The following is a 16941-nucleotide window of genomic DNA, read 5'->3' as shown; positions in this document are numbered from 1 at the left end:
GGTGCTCTACGCACTCTAGTGGATCTGCGTAGTGTAACCGGTGGAGTTTGGGGTTCTTCTACCTCCTCCACAACTGTCTCCTCCATAATTGCCTCCTTGTTCCCACCAGAATTTGTGATGTCTAGGTCCACGACCTCTGGTTCTGCATCAGCAGTATCAGATGCGCCCAAAATATCCTTGTACATCATCTGCTCGTTGAAAACAACATCCCGACTGCGAATAATCTTCCTGTTCTGACTATCCTAGAACCGATATCTGAAATCATCACCACCGTATCCAATAAACTTGCACTTAATAGACTTCGCATCTAACTTACTTCTCTCAAGGGGAGCAATATGAACATATGAATCACATCCAAATACTCGTAGAAATGACAGATTTACCTGCTTGCCACTCCAAGACTCTTCAGGAATGCCACTCTGCAAGGGACTCGATGGCCCTCTGTTGATCAAGAATGCTGCAGTGTTAACAGCTTCTGCCCAGAACGTCTTCGGAAGTTCGCACTTCAACCTCATGCTTCTAGCGCGCTCACACAGAGTTCTGTTCATTCTTTCTGCAACTCCATTCTCCTGAGGAGTTCCTTTCAGAGTCTTCTCCATGCGAATTCCATTCTCAGCACAGAATTCCTTGAATTCCCTAAGCTCATACTCCCTACCATTGTCAGACCTCAAGCACTTTACCTTCAAACATGTCTCATTCTCAACCAGGGCCTTCCATTTTCGAAAGGAATCAAAAGCATCAGATTTCTTTCTCAGAAAATAGATCCACACTTTCCTCGTGGAGTCGTCAATGAGGGTCATGTAATATAAAGCTCCACCAAAAGATTTCACAGGTGCAGGACCCCATAGATCGCTGTGAACTAACTCCAACTTCTCTTTCTTCAAAGTTTTGCCACCCTTAGAGAAACTGACCCTTTTCTGCTTCCCAAAGATGCAATCCTCACACAGCCCAAGATCAACAGATTTTAGACCCGGCAACAAACCCTTTGAACATAGCACTTTCATCCCCTTTTCACTCATGTGACCAAGACGACAGTGCCACAAATCTGCATCGACATTCTCCCTCACGACATCAATGCTATTGAAAATGTTGTCTGTTAAGTACAACGATCCAACCTTCTCACCACGGGCAACCACCATGGCTCCTTTGGTCATTTTCCAAGCACCACCTGCAAAGATTATACAATAACCTTCATCATCCATTTGCCCAATTGACAACAGCTTTCTCTTTAGGCCAGGAACATGCTTTACTCCAGACAACTTTATCATAGATCCATTCGGGGATTTGATCGAAACATCTCCCTTCCCTACAATCTCCAAAGGCTCATCATCAGCAAGATAAACCTTTCCGAATTTCCCAGGGGTATAGTTTTCCATCAAATCTGCACTACTACATGAATGAAACGAAGCTCCTAAGTCTAATACCCAAGACTCCAGAGGAATTCTTACACTCAATACCAGGGCTTCTGCTGCTGTTTCTGCAGTTGAATTACTCAGAATCAACGCATCACCAAAATCCTCGCTGGCTGAATTCACTGACTTCTCCTTCTGCGGTGCCTTACATTCACTCTTGTAATGACCATTCTCATTACAATTCCAGAACTTAATGTGGCTCTTGTCCTTCACAAATTTCCCTCTCCTTTTGGACTTAGACCTGCCATGATTCTGCTTTGACCTGCGATCTAACCTGCCCTGATTCTCTGCATTCAAGGTTGATCCAGATGTGGAACCTGACTCTTTCCTGCGAATCTCCTCGCTTATAATCAAGTCTCTGACATCATCAAACCTAAGTTTTTCTTTCCCTGCTGAAGCACTTAGGACAGTAACCGTGCCGCTCCAACTTTCTGGTAAAGAAGATAACAGAATTAGGGCTAATACCTCTTCGTCAAAATCAATATCTACAGAACTTAATTGAGTGATTGTCATATTAAAATCATTCAGGTGCGTCGCCACTGATATATTCTTCGTCATCTGCAGATTAAACAGTCGCCGCATCAGATGAACTTTGTTTGCCGCGCAAGGCTTCTCGTACAACGAACTCAAGATCTCCAACATCTCCTTCGTGGTCTTTGCCTTCACCGCATGATGCGCCACGTTTCTAGACAGCGACAGGCGAATCACGCTCATCGTTTTTCTGTCCAACAACTTCCACTCTTCATCATATATATCCTCCGGCTGCTCACCTAGAGGCTGGTACAGATCTTTACCGTACAGGTAATCCTCGATCTGCATCTTCCAGAAACCGAAATCCGAACCATCGAATTTCTCCACAGGGGTTTTTCTGTCTCCCATCGTAATTACCCTTGCTCTGATACCAGTTGTTAGGAATAAATGCAATTACGAAAAAACGAAAAACAACCAAGCACACAAGAATTATTTACCCAGTTCGCCACTCGATTAGAATGACTACGTCTGGGGGCACTACCAAGCCAGGATATTTCACTATAATGAATGAGATACAGATTACAGAGAAAGAGGTTACATTTATATTCCCGAAACCCTAACCAGTTGGATCGCTGCAGTTGGGCCCTTCGCTTCAGTTGGACCTATATATATTAGTCTCCATAAGCCCAACAATCTGTCATAGCACAACTGTCGGATTCATCTTCTGCACAAATGGAGATTCTCTTTGGATTCATTTCAGAGTCCATCACCCCAGTTGAGCAATGATTCTCCGCAGCTCTTCAAACGGCCCAGTAGTAAACTCGTAGGAGCAGAGTTCCATCCCTGCAGAATTTTTCCTTTACACTCCGCCTCCTTACTCTAGCAATTTTCAAACCGAAACCTCCTTCCTCCAGAATTTACTAATGCTGTCAGTTTTAATACCAGTGTCGAGTGATCCGAAGATAGGGCCTTAATGTTCAGGATCGAAGTCGAAGGGAAAAGGAATTGCCAAGTTGTTGATGCTAGACCATGGTCTAATTTTTCCTCCACAAAGTGGGTCGTACCACTGCCTCTCCCCCACGTATACGGATACCCCAGCATACATACTTCCGAAAAACTGCACGCATCCACAGTCTCCCCAAAGCCCCTTAAAAGTTGTGTCGAATGGCGATGGATACCACTTTTTTGGACAATTTTAACTCTAGTTAGGGATTACTAGATTTAGGGATACATCTCCTGTATATTAGGGATTTTTTTTTTTTTATTTTATCCCTATCAAAATTTAGACTCGAGATATGTAATATTACTTATAAATTTCTCTATTGATTTTGGACCATTTTAACTCTAGTTAGAGATTGAGGGATACATCTCCTATCTATTAGGGGTTTTTTTTGTAATTTATCCCTATCAAAATTTAGACTTGAGATATGTAATCTTACTTATGAATTTCTCTATTGATTTTGGACGATTTTAACTATAGTTAGGGGTTTAAGGATACATCTCCTATGTATTAGGGATATATTTTATTTTATTTTTTAATTTATCCCTATCAAAATTTGGACTATGAAATATATAATATTACTTATGAATTTCTCTATTGATTTTGGACAATTTTAACTCTAGTTAGGGATTTAGGGAGGAATTTTGAATTATAAAAAATATAAGCCCAAAAAAGCTTAATACATCTTGTAAAAAAAAAAAAAAAAAAACTTGATTGTCTCCGAACTTTCAAAATATCCTACTAGCCCTTCAGCATCATATTTACAAGCTACTTCCGAGCAACTCGTTAATTTTATTCACAAACTTTTCTCATAAACAACGCATTAATTATTATAATTCAGTTGAAATTTCTTTAACATAAAACTATATAGTTTTACATTTCCTCCTTCATAAAAATACTATTATTAAAAAAATAATCAAACTTAGTTTGCTCACGGCCATGTTCATGAACATTATAATCAAAAGTGCTCATGAACCTATAACCAGTCTACTCATGAGCTTTCTAGCCTAATTTCATCATGCTCAAACTCGCTCATTTATAAATCGAGCCGAATGCCGCTCGACGTTCATAAGCAGTTCGGCTCATTTATAGCCCTAATCGTGCTCAAACTCGACTCATTTACAAATCGATCCAAATATACTTTTACCAAGCCAAATGCCGAGTCGGTCATCATCTGCTCGGCTAGAGCCCTAATAACTACAAACAAACGTGAGAAATCAAGTCCTAATTAATATAAAAGGTTTAGTTGACTCTGTCTGTCTCTTGGTGCTTAGCAGCTATTCTTGGAGATTATTCTTCTTGTTTCCTTCTGGCAATTATTATATTAAAAATGGCATTAAACAAATGCAGAATCTCTTCTAAGCTGATGTAAATCCGCGTTTTCATTGAATAAACAAACTCATCTTCCACTTCCTCCATTATTCATCTCTCTGCAAAACAAAAAAAAAACTTTAAGAAGCCATTATTATCCATGAGACAGGAATCAAGAAAAATTTCAGACGAATATGAGATCTCCGACATTCTCGGAAGAGGCGGATTCTCCGTTGTCAGAAGAGGAATCAACAAGTACTCTACTGGAGATAAAACAAGCATTGTAGCAATCAAGACACTCAAAAGAATAACAGGTCCTCCTCCTCAACCCGGACTTTCTCGGACTAATTTTCAATCATGGAAGCAAGTTTCAATATCTGATGCCTTGCTTACTAATGAGATCCTGGTTATGAGAAAGATAGTTGAAAACGTGTCGCCTCATCCTAATGTAATTGACCTTTACGACGTTTATGAGGATCAAAATGGAGTGCATCTTGTTCTAGAGCACTGTTCCGGTGGGGAGCTTTTTGATCGGATTGTAGCTCGAGATAGAAGCTACTCTGAACGTGAAGCTGCAGCTGTTGTTAGGCAGATTGCAAAAGGACTAGATGCTATTCACCGAGCTAATATCGTCCATAGGGACTTGAAGCCGGAGAATTGTCTTTTCTTGAATGAAAAGGATGACTCTACTTTGAAGATCATGGATTTTGGACTGAGTTCTGTTGAGGAATTCACTGATCCGGTTGTTGGATTGTTCGGTTCCATTGATTATGTTTCGCCGGAGGCTCTTCTTCAGGGCCGAATAACTTCCAAAAGTGACATGTGGTCTTTGGGAGTAATTTTATATATTCTTCTCTCCGGGTAAGTTTGTTTTTGTTTTAACCCACAATTTCCATATTCTCTAACTGTCATGGAACCAATTGAACTAAAAACTCAACATGGTAGTTAAACTCTACTTCATATTAACATCTGACAAACCTCCACACGCGAATGTCCACTGCGCTTGAAGTGTGCACAACACATGCTCATATTACCATGTTCTGCAATTTAATCAACAAATGGGGTTGCCCTTAACCAATTGGTCAGGGAATCGATTGAACCAACAACTCAAACTTATGGTTAAAAGTCCACTTCATATATTAATATCTGGCAGTAACATTACCGGATTTTTTTTTCTGCCACATTTTCAGTTATCCGCCATTCATCGCGCAATCAAACCAGCAGAAGCAGCAGATGATAATGGCTGTATGTTCAACTCATTCTTCAAGTTTTCCAATTTCAACAGCACTTTCTCAATTATTTTATGCTTTACCTGCGCAGGGTGAATTCAGTTTCTATGAGAAGACTTGGAAGAACATTACTTCATCTGCAAAGCAATTGATCTCGGATCTGCTACAAGTGGATCCTGATAGGAGACCTAGTGCTCAAGATGTAAGAACACTGATTGTTCATTGCTTTTAGGATAAATAATTTATTAGTCTCTACATGATCCCTAACACTGTTTAGTTCTTGTATTAATAATACATTGTTTAGTCCTTAACTTTAGTTTTATTCTTATAGAGGAACTACACTGCTTAATAATTCAAGGTCCAATACATCCTTAGCCCACTCAAGTTATACAAAAACTGCAACTGATCCTGAACTTCAAAAAGTTACAACTAACCTCCTCACGTTACAACTAACCCCCTCAACTTGCTTATTTGGAACAAATAAGCCCTCATCTTGCTTATTTGGAATAAATAACCCCTCAACTTGCTTATTTGGAACAAATAACTTCTAAACCCAAAAACAACATTCAACACAACATTAAAATAAAAGATGTCCAAAATATTTGCTGCTACGTATAACTAATCTGCTGATACACTAACAAAAGGGCAGAAAAAACTCTCAAAATCACATATATTAACCTATTTGAAGGGTTATTTGTTCCAAATAAGAAAGTTGAGGGGGTTAGTTGTAACGTTTTGAAGTTCATGGGTTAGTTGCAGTTCTTGGACAACTTGGGGGACTAAGAATGTATTAGGTCATAATTCAAATATTTGAGGGACTAAACTGTTGAATAGAAAAAAAAAGTTAAGAACTAGATAGTACTCCCTCCATTCCACTTTATAAGTCATTCTAGCAAGTTAGTTTTTTTTCCCCAAATGAGTCATTCTAGATTTCCACGAATTTAAGCATTAAATTTGTCTTGGTCCATGTGTTTTTGAACATTCCAACGTTTATTCTCCAACTATTACATAAGAGAGAATATTTTTTATTTAACCAATATAAATTCATTAATTTAACTCTATTCTTAATTTGTGTGAAATACCCTAGAATGACTTATATAATATATTATTAAAATACGAGGATCAAACAGTATGTTAAGCAAAAGCAAAAATGTAGGTACTAATAAATTATTTACCTTTACTTTTATTAGTTTCTTTCCAACTATCTATCTCCAATTCCTTCGATTTTCAACTTGCGATTACAGGTCCTCACCCACCCATGGGTTATAGGTGATTCTGCAAAAGTAGAACAGATGGACCCTGAGATTGTTACCAGATTGCAGAGATTCAATGCCCGTCGAAAACTCCGCGCTGCAGCGATAGCTAGTGTGTGGAGTAGCAGAGTTTTCCTACGAACAAAGAAGCTGAAGTCTTTACTAGGCTCACATGACCTGAAGGAAGAAGAACTAGACAATCTCAGAATTCAATTTAAAAACCTGTGAGTAGAGTAGTTAAAGCTAATTACTGGTTTTTGCGAGTGCCAGAATTTGTCAAGCTCATTGTAGTATGTACTTTTGCTAAGTGCAGATGTGCAAAAGGCGATAATGCCACTCTATCCGAATTCGAGGAGCTGCTGAAAGCAATGAAAATGTCCTCGTTAATCCCTCTAGCACCTCGCATCTTTGATCTATTCGATGACAATAGGGATGGAACAATTGACATGAGAGAGATACTTTGTGGTTTCTCAAGCCTTCGGAATTCTAAAGGAGATGATGCTCTGCTTTTGTGCTTCCAGGTTCGCCCTTTCTTATCATTTTCACAAATTGCAGAAATAATAAATCACTGAAACCAACATGAATTCTGCAAAATTATGCAACTTCCATGACCATTCTATTCACAAATTCTGCAATCAGAAAATCAAAGCACAAACGACTTTCAAGACCATTAATATGTCCATATAATCTGCAACTAAAATTGGCAAATCTACCAAAAGTATGAACTTCAGACCAGAAAAGAGTTCAGAGCAATTACAATAATATAGTCTGCAACTTCCATGACCATTCTATTCACAAATTCTGCAACCAGAAAATCAAAGAATAAATGTGAATTTTACCACTTTCAAGACCATTATTACATCCATATAGTCTGCAACTAAAATTGCAAAAACTACCAAAAGTCGAGCATAAAACAACATGAATCTTTAATATGAATTTCAGACCAGAAACGAGTTCAGAGCAATTAAAATAATATAGCTAATTTTCTCATTCACATATGTAGATGTATGATACAGATAGATCTGGATGCATAACAAAGGAGGAAGTAGCATCTCTTTTAAGGGTAAAGTTACCTCTCTTGCTTTTTCTGTTTGCTTGTTCAGTATGCTTCAAAAGTAAGACAGCAATATTTTTTTTTTTTTACCTGGATGCAGGCTTTGCCAGAGGACTGCCTTCCAGCAGATATAACAGACCCTGGGAAACTGGATGAAATATTTGATCAGATGGATGCGAATAATGATGGAAAAGTCACCTTCGATGAGTTCAAAGCTGCCATGAAGAGAGACAGCTCACTGAATGATCTTCTCCTCTCCAAGCTTCGTCAACAATAAAGGTGAATTCGATTTCCAATTATGCTGTCGCTTTTTTCCACATTTTATTTGAGAATTCATGTAATAGGCAATAGATACTGTAACAGAATGAGTTTCTAGTCTTCCGAATTGCTACTCAAACTAGAGTTCAGAAATCACAGAATCATGTACTTCAATGTATTCAGATCAGTTTCACCATAAACACGTCCTTCAGTGAGTAACCTCGTTGAACTTAAAAAATGATGTTGAATATATAAGTGAATTTCTATTTCTTTCATAGCACAAAAAATTACAAGAAATAACTGTCATTTTTTTCTATTACGTTACATTGTAGACAACTATCAAATGACCAAATGTTCTACAACAATAGAACAAATATGGATCATCAATTCTAAGAGATATATGCCCTGCAGACTGACCTATAATTATAGAACTTCAACCTATTCGAGTCTAGACGCTTGAGGCGCAGAAGTTAAATTAACACACTGCAGTTGTTAACAAAAAATTGGCTTTTCATTGTCATTCCAAAAGTGGTTCCATCATGGGTTTGGAATATGACGAATTTAGTTTCATAGTGGATGTAACAGCAACCCCGATTAGTGAACAGAAAGCTGGAACTAGCCCCAAGCCAAATCTTGTGACTGAAAAACGCCCCATTAAGAGCTCATCTTCGACTATGGGCGATGTGCCTGAAATGCAGAAAAGCAAGCCTGAGGATCTCATGTGCAGATGCAACAAAAAGGTCAAAAGAAAATCTGCAATCTCATCATAATATTATGATTCTTCATTGACGTTAGTTGAAGTAACCAAGATAGCTGAATTTAGTGAAACAACTAGGGTCGTATTTGATCTTGATCAAATAGAAGACATGAATTACATAGTCTTATTTTACATTTTCCCTCAGTTATGGGATAAAAGGCTCCTACACAAAAACTTGTACAAACTTTACTTTGAAATAACTTAAAAGTATATACAGCAAAACTTACTTTGAAATGACTGGAGAACATATAGTGCAATGCCACATGACATCTTGTCTAAGAAGCTTAGAGATCCGTAGACAAATGCACAGCCATTGAGATCTGAACCAACTAGAACACTCTGCATGCTTACTCCAGTCACCTGTTACTCACATTTGTATAAAAGATGTCATCTTCAGTTACAAATCATGTCCAAAATGCCACTAGAGTTCAATTAGTAGACATTCACTTGCACGATAGAAATATCAGTTAATAGTGACCATTAAACACTAAAAATAATTTAAAAAATCAATTCACCGATAATATGCATCATGAAGCAGAAATGAAAGCAGAGTCTCATATCATACCGTCATTAGAGCATTTGCTATCCCAATAAATATGGATATCACGTACATGTACCCACTCATGCTTTGAGGTAATATTACGACGCATGAACCACAAAACAGCCACATAATGCATCCAGCAGCATAGTAGGCTTTCAGGCGCTCTCCAGTCCAAGAGATTTCCTGCAATATGGATATTTTATTGACATAAAAGCTATCAACAGATATAAATCACTTGAGATTTTAGATAAAGTCAACATATGAGGACCACCTGCATGGCAATAGATACAACAAAGCTGCTGATGTATATGATCGCAGGCACCTGCAATTCCATCGATCAAACGCACATCAACTAAATTGTATTCTAAATCAAAATCATGCATATATGCACACATATTTGTCTAGTCAATGCAGGTAATGTCTTTGTACATACCAAGGCTTTAGCAGATTGGGCCATTTGTAAGTCATTAATCACATAGAATGCAAGATACGCCTGAGGAAAAAAAGTCATCTTGATATATGAGCAACTTGAAAAGAAGGCCAGTTTGCAAAATATCAATCCAGGATATCCTCACAGAATTCAGTTTTACCCAAGTTTCAAATATTGGAAATGGAGTAGCTTGCAACTCAGGTGAAATTTAAGAAGGATAAAATGTTTAGTATGAGCTATGTTGATAAAAGAAATGCAAGCTGACCTGTGAAACATTTGTTACAAGTCTGGTAAGCATATATACAACTCCAACTTGATAGTATAGAAGCTTTTTGAACCAGTAAGTCCATGATATCCTTGTACAACTATTTCCAATTCCATGGGGAGTTTTCTTTAATCTACATTAAAAGGGAAGTCCATTAGTCCAATTAAGTAGCAGTAACTACAGAAACCACCAAAGCATGAACGTTCAACATGATCCCTCATGCTATAGAAAACAGAATGAATACAAGGATATGTTATGAACACAGGTTTGGGATCTTGTTATGGGACCTTGCGCCCTAAAATCCACTAGGAAAGACTGCTTAAAAGTCTTCCTTCCCTTACCTATCTTGTTGAAACGGTTAAGGGCTCATTAAGAGAGAACCCCACAATCTCAGAATTCTTAGGAGCTCCTTAAGAGAGAACTCTGCAATCTCTTTAGATTTTAATTGGATTTTCAACTGATGCTATTTTATTAATAATCTCCCCTTTAAATAGAAGAGACAGATTTATAAAATAGGAATAATGCTAGCAAGGGCTGCAATAGCAGCAATTGATTAGGAATAGGAAACAACACCTAATTAGGAAAAGAGAATAACCACTAATTGCAGAAATCAAGACCTATCCTTTATCTCTTCCAAAAAAAAAGACCTATCCTATATGGTAACTAACTATCTCAGAAATCAAATTAATGCATGAATCCTAAATAGACAAACTACTATAGCTGAAACAAATCCTAGATGGAAACTAATTAATGCATGACTCCTAATTAGGACTCTAAAACATAATACGAATTAGGACTCTAAACACAACAGCTCATTCATGACAGGATACTTATAAAATCAGCAAATAAAGAATAATAATGGTCTTCAGCAATGATCGGTCATAAGTATTGATCAGAACAAATAAGAAATGAGGAAGAGGTTAGAAATTTAGCAATACCTTGGTTCCTTGATTCCAAGAAGAAAGATTCCTACAAAGATGCATCCAACGAAAATTGACAAGTATGCAATCCATCGGTACTGTTCAATCATGACCAATGCATTTAGGAGTAAAAGAAGCTCTTTGATATTCGGGTTGAGAATCATAGAGAAAGTGAACTGTTACCTGATTTTCTATATCAGCATATGTTTCTGCACCAGTGGCATTGAAAACTACAAAAGCTATTGCATAGAGGCTCAGATTCGCAACCTATAAAAAGCATTTATAAATGAGCATTACCTTCAACATAAGTGTAAATTAAATTTATGTTCAGTGAGAAACTTGACCATTGTAAAAGCATTTCGACAGCTTGCCATTACGACCCTGCTTGAGGAATTCAAAGAAATGCAGTTCACCACAGACCTTCAATAAAACAATAAGGGATTACTATGCAAGTAGTGCACAACTCACAGAAAACACACACACACTCACATATGTATATTGAACTGTTAGAAGAAATTACATGTGTGAAACCTGAGTAGAAGCCCAACCAATATTGAAGATTGCAGCAAACACGCTATAAGAAACTGTTTCTACTATCAATGAATAGGAACCCCAGATTTTGCAAGGGAAGCAACCACCGAAAACAGAAGAGAATGAAATGGCAACTAAAACAGATCCTGCACCATGCCATATTTTGAAATGTCCAAACCTGTCTATCTATCAAGTAAAAGCATTGGAAAAGATAAATAAAAAAATGCTTATCCAATAACTCGGACCATTTAAAATTATTCACAATTAACAAACTCCAAATATTACAAGAATTAGGAAATTGCAAGGTCCAAATCAATATAAGATGTTTGCACCATTCAATTTTCATTATCGATTTCAAATAAAAAGCAACTACATTGACAATGCCTCATTCTGCATTTATGCTTACATCTGCCTAACAGTGCATAGTCAAGAAAGATGAAAGGTATGAAGAAAGCAAGTTATTCCTAGTTTAGTCAGCATAAGAAAACTTTTACCAACATAACATTTTTTAGCCCATAGTTGAATTCCATGACTACAGTAAAGCTTCAAGGGCCGTGAGATGCAATTGCACAAATCTTACAGCAATTCCAAATGCAACAGAGAAATTTACTAAATCACGTACTATATAGTATATAGCAAATTCTTTAGCATTACAATAATCTCTCATCTTTTCTGCATTAACGATTTCCTCAAATCACCCATAACATTTGAATTACACAATACAACGACAGAACTCCATAGTTCGTAATTAGCATTTTTTAACTTTGTATTCTCATGTTATATAAAACAAAATTGTCTCTTCCAATTTGTCATTTTTACAATCATGAGAGACATGACTCTTCACGTTCATACACAAGACTACCAACTTAAACAGCTATGTAATTTTCCATAGAAGTTAATTAAAACAACCACAAGTCCACATGGTAAGCGAAAATTCATTAGACAATTACATATCGAAAAAATTACTACCAAATAAAAAATTCTAAGTGAACTGGGAAACGAAAAATAGACCACAGGAAAATCATGTGTCAGCATTTTCTAATGACGGATTATGTGTTGCTTTTAAATACCAGTTCGCCTGTTAATACTGTAGCAAATCCATCAGCGACCTGACCAGCAAGCATTACAACAGCAGCATCTCTGTAAAAATTGAACAAAACATAAGATTCTCACTGAGCAGACATTGCATAGGCATATGACAAGCATATGTTAGTATAATAATAGGAGTCAGGATAAATCCTTTTGTATGATATACTCACAGTATAAAGGAACAAAGACACAGACACAATCACTGACGCAAGAACATCCAGCTAAACTTTAAGAAAGATCACAAACTCTATGAAAACTGATCAGCAAAGATATACCTTGGGGAAAGTCCAATATCTGTTAAGAACAATAAGAGATAGGTGAACCAGCAGGCAGCAGTGATGTCATTTAGCATATGGCCCACACCATAATAAAAAACAGACCGTCTTCCCACAGGCATGGGATATGAACTATCCTCTTCAATATCACTGCCCATTTGTCCTAGAAGTATCTTTAACCTCCTTAAAGGTTGCCCAAAAATGTAACTTTGAATATGCGGGCAGCAAATGAATTAAATTAGTGCAAGGAAAACAATATATTTCTAAGGGACACTTCTTTAAAAAAGATATAGTATCAACACAAGATTAAGTTATGTTTAAAAACTAACTTTGTTTGAGAGTTTATAGAATGTAAACAAGGTTAAAAGTTTAACTTCGTTTGAGAGTTTAAATAGGCAGGGAATGAAAGTTAAATTTAATCTGCATAGATAAAAAAAAAAAACTAATGAATTTCCGTTACTTCCATTAACCTCCATATAGGGTTAAATGTTTAACTTCGTTTGAGAGTTTGAGAGGGAGTTAATGGAGGTAAATGGGAGTAATAGAAAGTTAAATATCATTTACTTCCTTTAACCTCCAAACTCTAACCTCCAAATTAGAGGTTAATGGGAGTAACGTATACTTCATTAAAAAAAAATTATCTGAGCAGTGTAATTTTAATTTTCCTTTCCCTCTATATTTAAACTCTCAAACGAAGTTAAACTTTTAACCTCATTTACATTCTATAAACTCCCAAACAAGGTTAATTTTTAACTTCCATTTCCATCACTTCCCTTTCCTTTCCATTACCTCCTTTAACTCTCATCCTCATTAACCTTCAAACTCCCAAACAAAGGCTAAATAGGCAGGGAATGAAAGTCAAATTTACTTTACATATATAAAAAAAATTTAATGAATTTTCGTTACTTCCATTGGAGGTTAGAGTTTGGATATTAAAAAAAGGAAGTTAACCTTCGTTTACTCTCCATTAACCTTCATTTACCTCTGTTAACTCCCTCCCAAACAAAACAGTGAAAGATTTTGTCTAACTCCTAAACTAAAAATCCTCCGGAACACATAATCCTCAATTCAAATAAGCAACATTTCAATACTATTGCACTGCTATTCTAGCTCCTGTCAAAGGAATAGGTTAAACAAAACCCAACAAATTACCCACTCACTAGTAAGTAAGAATTCCAATTGTTCATCAGAAAATAACAGAGGTCAGGTAACCACCAATTCCAAAATAGCATATACCATCAATTAGCAAAACAGGTAAGTTTTGTCGGGTGTGTGTGGTAAGTTTATTTTCATAATATGTAAGCATTTTATGAAGTTTTTTGCGATTAATTTATATCTGACAGATTTAAATATTGTTATTTCGACAGGTTGTTTGTAACTATATTAGTACCAGAATCAATATTTTAAGGATAATTGATGTTTGAAAGATATGATGTCATAATTAAATAACGAGTTGAATAACAATAAAACAGTATATTTAAATTTTATGTTAGGTAGGGGTAAAATTGGTCTTATTTCAGTTAGTTCCATTAGCCCCCAATTTGGAGGTTAGAGTTTGGATGTTAAAGGAATCCATTAACCTTCGTTTACTCTCCATTAACCTTCATTTACTCTCATTTACCTACGTTAACTCCCTCTGGAACACATAATTCGGTTACTTGCATTAACCCCAATTTGAAGGTTACAGTTTAGATGTTAAAGGAAGTGAACGTTTAACTTCCATTAACCTTCGTTTAGTCTCCATTAACCTCCATTTACTCTCGTTAACCTCCCTCCCAAACAAAACAGTGAAAGATTTTGTCTAACTCCTAAACTAAAAATCCTCCGGAACACGTAATCCTCAATTCAAATAAGCAACATTTCAATACTATTGCACTGCTATTCTAGCTCCTTCTAAAGACATAGGTCAAACAAAACCCAACAAATTACCCACTCACTACTAAATAAGAATTGCAATTGTTCATCAGAAAAGAACAGAGGTCAGGTAAAAACCAATTACAAAATAGCATATACCATCAATTAGCAAAGAACAAGCAAAACGGAAATGGGCGAACCAAAACCCCATAAGATCAGGAAAAAAACGCAAAACAGAAAACGAATACAGAAGTAATACATACAGAAGAAATGGAACGAGGAGCTGCTAGAAACTAGAATGGATGCCGCCGAGAACCCAACTTCGTCCAATAATCGCCCAAATAAAAAAGCATTACTTCAACTACGCGTCCCTCTGCTAAGGCCGGGAAGGGGTCCCACCACAAGGATGCATTGGGGGCAAGAGGCCGCTCCTAAGACTCGAACCCATGACATCTTGGTCACACGACAACAACATTTAATGTTGCGCAAAGGCTCGCCCTAGACCTTACACTTACTATACAACAACAACAACAACAAAGCCTTAGTCCCGAAATGATTCGGGGTCGGCTAACAAACCCTAGACCTTACACTTACTATCTGAACAGTAAATTCTAATGTTCAATCTCTAATCAGGGACAGATCCAGGGGAGACAGGGGGGCTTGAGCATACACTACAATACCTGCCAAGTTTGCAATGGGCAAAACAAAATGCAAACATACAACATTCAGACAGACCTTACATTTACTATCTGAACAGTAAATTCTAATGTTCAATCTCTAATCAGGGACAGATCCAGGGGAGACAGGGGGCTTGAGCATACACTACAATACCTGCTAAGTTTGCAATGGGCAAAACAAAATGCAAATGTAGAACATTCAGTCTGAACTTAAGTTTTCACTAGTCTATTCTAGCTCCTTTCAAAGGAATAGGTTAAATAAAACCCAATAAATTACCCACTCACTACTAAATAAGAATTGCAATTGTTCATCAGAGAATAACAGAGGTCATCAGGTAACAACCAATTCCAAAATAGCCTATACCATCAATTAGCAAAAAGAACAAGCAAAACAGAAATGGGCGAACCAAAACCCCATAAAATCAGAAAAAAAAAAAACGCAAAACAGAAAACGAATACAGAAGTAATACACACAGAAGAAATGGAACGATGAGCTGCTAAACCTGGACAAAAGTCTCCAATTACCGTGAAGAAACTAGAATGGACGCCACCGAGAACCCAACTTCGTCCAACAATCGCACAAATATAAAAGCATTTAATGAATTTCCGTTACTTCCATTGGAGGTTAGAGTTTGGATGTTAAAAGGAAGTAAACATTTAACTTCTATTAACCTTCGTTTACTCTCCATTAAACTCCATTTACTCTCATTTACCTCCATTAACTCCCTCCCAAACAAAACAGTGAAAGATTTTGTCTAACTCCTAAACTAAAAATCCTCCGGAACACATAATCCTCAATTCAAATAAGCAACATTTCAATACTATTGCACTGCTATTCTAGCTCCTTTTAAATGAATAGGTTAAACAAAACCCAACAAATTACCTTCAATTGCACTGCTATTCTAGCTCCTTTCACTAGTAAATAAGAATTGCAATTGTTCATCAGAAAATAACAGAGGTCATCAGGTAAAAACCAATTCCAAAATAGCCTATACCATCAATTAGCAAAAAGAACAAGCAAAACAGAAATGGGCGAACCAAAACCCCATAAAATCAGAAAAAAAAACGCAAAACAGAAAACGAATACAGAAGTAATACATACAGAAGAAATGGAAGGAGGAGCTGCTAGAAACTAGAATGGACGCCACCGAGAACACAACTTCGTCCAATAATCGCACAAATAAAATAGCATTTGTAGATTGCTTGCTAATTGCTCCAAGTCAAGTCATAGGCGGTTAATTTGTTTGTATGCTTCAATTCAAGTTGGTCTTTTCTTCACACAGATTTTTGGAACTCGGGCGACAACTTATACTTTCTTCGTATAGATACAGGGTCATCGATGTCATTTCACTAAATTTAAAGCTCGCCATTCAAATAAAGTAAACATTTCTCAGCTGATATCGACATTACAAATTCCGTTGGTCCAATCCCAACTTATCTTTAGGCTATTCTTGGGGTTAAATGCAATATTTGACCCTTTGACTTTTTGACTCAATTCGATTTGTCTCGATAAAATTATTCTAAATGTAAAATTTGTCCCTTGACTTTTTTACTCAATTCGATTTGTCTTGATAATGGCTTCGTTTGGTAAAAAGTTTTTTGGAATAAAATTAG

General features: G+C 36.7%; 2 protein-coding genes and 1 long non-coding RNA gene across 9 annotated transcripts; 1 reads left to right on the top strand and 2 right to left on the bottom strand.

Annotated features, from left to right (window-relative positions):
* Positions 1–3744: 3744 nt before the first annotated feature.
* On the bottom strand, positions 3745–7680 carry LOC136203578 (uncharacterized). 2 transcript variants are annotated; one of them, XR_010674896.1, is made up of 5 exons: positions 7434–7680; positions 6928–7305; positions 6599–6853; positions 5357–5506; positions 3745–5234 (listed from the first exon to the last, which is right to left on the bottom strand). It is a non-coding gene; the product is annotated as an uncharacterized lncRNA (long non-coding RNA). The 2 variants fall into 2 exon arrangements; XR_010674895.1 differs by having other exon boundaries at positions 3745–5506.
* On the top strand, positions 4355–8007 carry LOC136203575 (calcium and calcium/calmodulin-dependent serine/threonine-protein kinase-like). Its single transcript, XM_065994766.1, has 7 exons — positions 4355–5055; positions 5385–5439; positions 5515–5625; positions 6668–6900; positions 6990–7197; positions 7680–7739; positions 7831–8007. The coding sequence occupies exons 1-7, from the start codon at positions 4355–4357 to the stop codon at positions 8005–8007; spliced, it is 1545 nt and encodes a 514-aa protein (XP_065850838.1).
* Positions 8008–8226: 219 nt separating this feature from the next.
* LOC136203576 (uncharacterized) lies at positions 8227–16619 on the bottom strand. Of its 6 annotated transcripts, XM_065994770.1 has the most exons (14): positions 16430–16619; positions 16211–16242; positions 12797–13003; positions 12503–12572; positions 11422–11618; positions 11246–11321; positions 11085–11168; positions 10920–10999; positions 9982–10114; positions 9720–9779; positions 9558–9608; positions 9311–9469; positions 8973–9105; positions 8227–8675 (listed from the first exon to the last, which is right to left on the bottom strand). In XM_065994770.1, the coding sequence occupies exons 3-14, from the start codon at positions 12952–12954 to the stop codon at positions 8506–8508; spliced, it is 1371 nt and encodes a 456-aa protein (XP_065850842.1). In that variant the 5' UTR covers positions 12955–13003; positions 16211–16242; positions 16430–16619; the 3' UTR covers positions 8227–8505. The 6 variants fall into 6 exon arrangements, with proteins under 6 accessions (XP_065850842.1, XP_065850841.1, XP_065850845.1 ...); XM_065994769.1 differs by lacking the exon at positions 16211–16242; XM_065994773.1 differs by lacking the exon at positions 16211–16242 and having other exon boundaries at positions 12797–12815; positions 16430–16544.
* Between the last annotated feature and the right edge of the window lie 322 nt (positions 16620–16941).

The sequence above is a fragment of the Euphorbia lathyris genome, chromosome 8 (genome assembly GCF_963576675.1).
Source record: "Euphorbia lathyris chromosome 8, ddEupLath1.1, whole genome shotgun sequence".
Lineage (NCBI taxonomy): Eukaryota > Viridiplantae > Streptophyta > Magnoliopsida > Malpighiales > Euphorbiaceae > Euphorbia > Euphorbia lathyris.
The sequence above is the reverse complement of the archived record's forward strand: the minus strand, read 5'-3'. Positions and strand labels throughout refer to the sequence as shown.

Bases quoted from the DNA above. Each gene is read 5' to 3' on its own strand.
- LOC136203575 (XM_065994766.1), top strand. From the start codon at position 4,355: ATGAGACAGGAATCAAGAAAAATTTCAGACGAATATGAGATCTCCGAC. The intron at 5,626-6,667 runs GTAAGAACACTG...TTGCGATTACAG, and splicing joins GGAGACCTAGTGCTCAAGAT to GTCCTCACCCACCCATGGGT. The intron at 7,198-7,679 runs GTTCGCCCTTTC...TCACATATGTAG, and splicing joins CTCTGCTTTTGTGCTTCCAG to ATGTATGATACAGATAGATC.
- LOC136203576 (XM_065994770.1), bottom strand. From the start codon at position 12,954: ATGGGCAGTGATATTGAAGAGGATAGTTCATATCCCATGCCTGTGGGA. The intron at 9,470-9,557 runs GTGGTCCTCATA...TCCATATTGCAG, and splicing joins TTGTATCTATTGCCATGCAG to GAAATCTCTTGGACTGGAGA. The intron at 8,676-8,972 runs GTAAGTTTTGCT...TCTGCATTTCAG, and splicing joins TGTTCTCCAGTCATTTCAAA to GCACATCGCCCATAGTCGAA.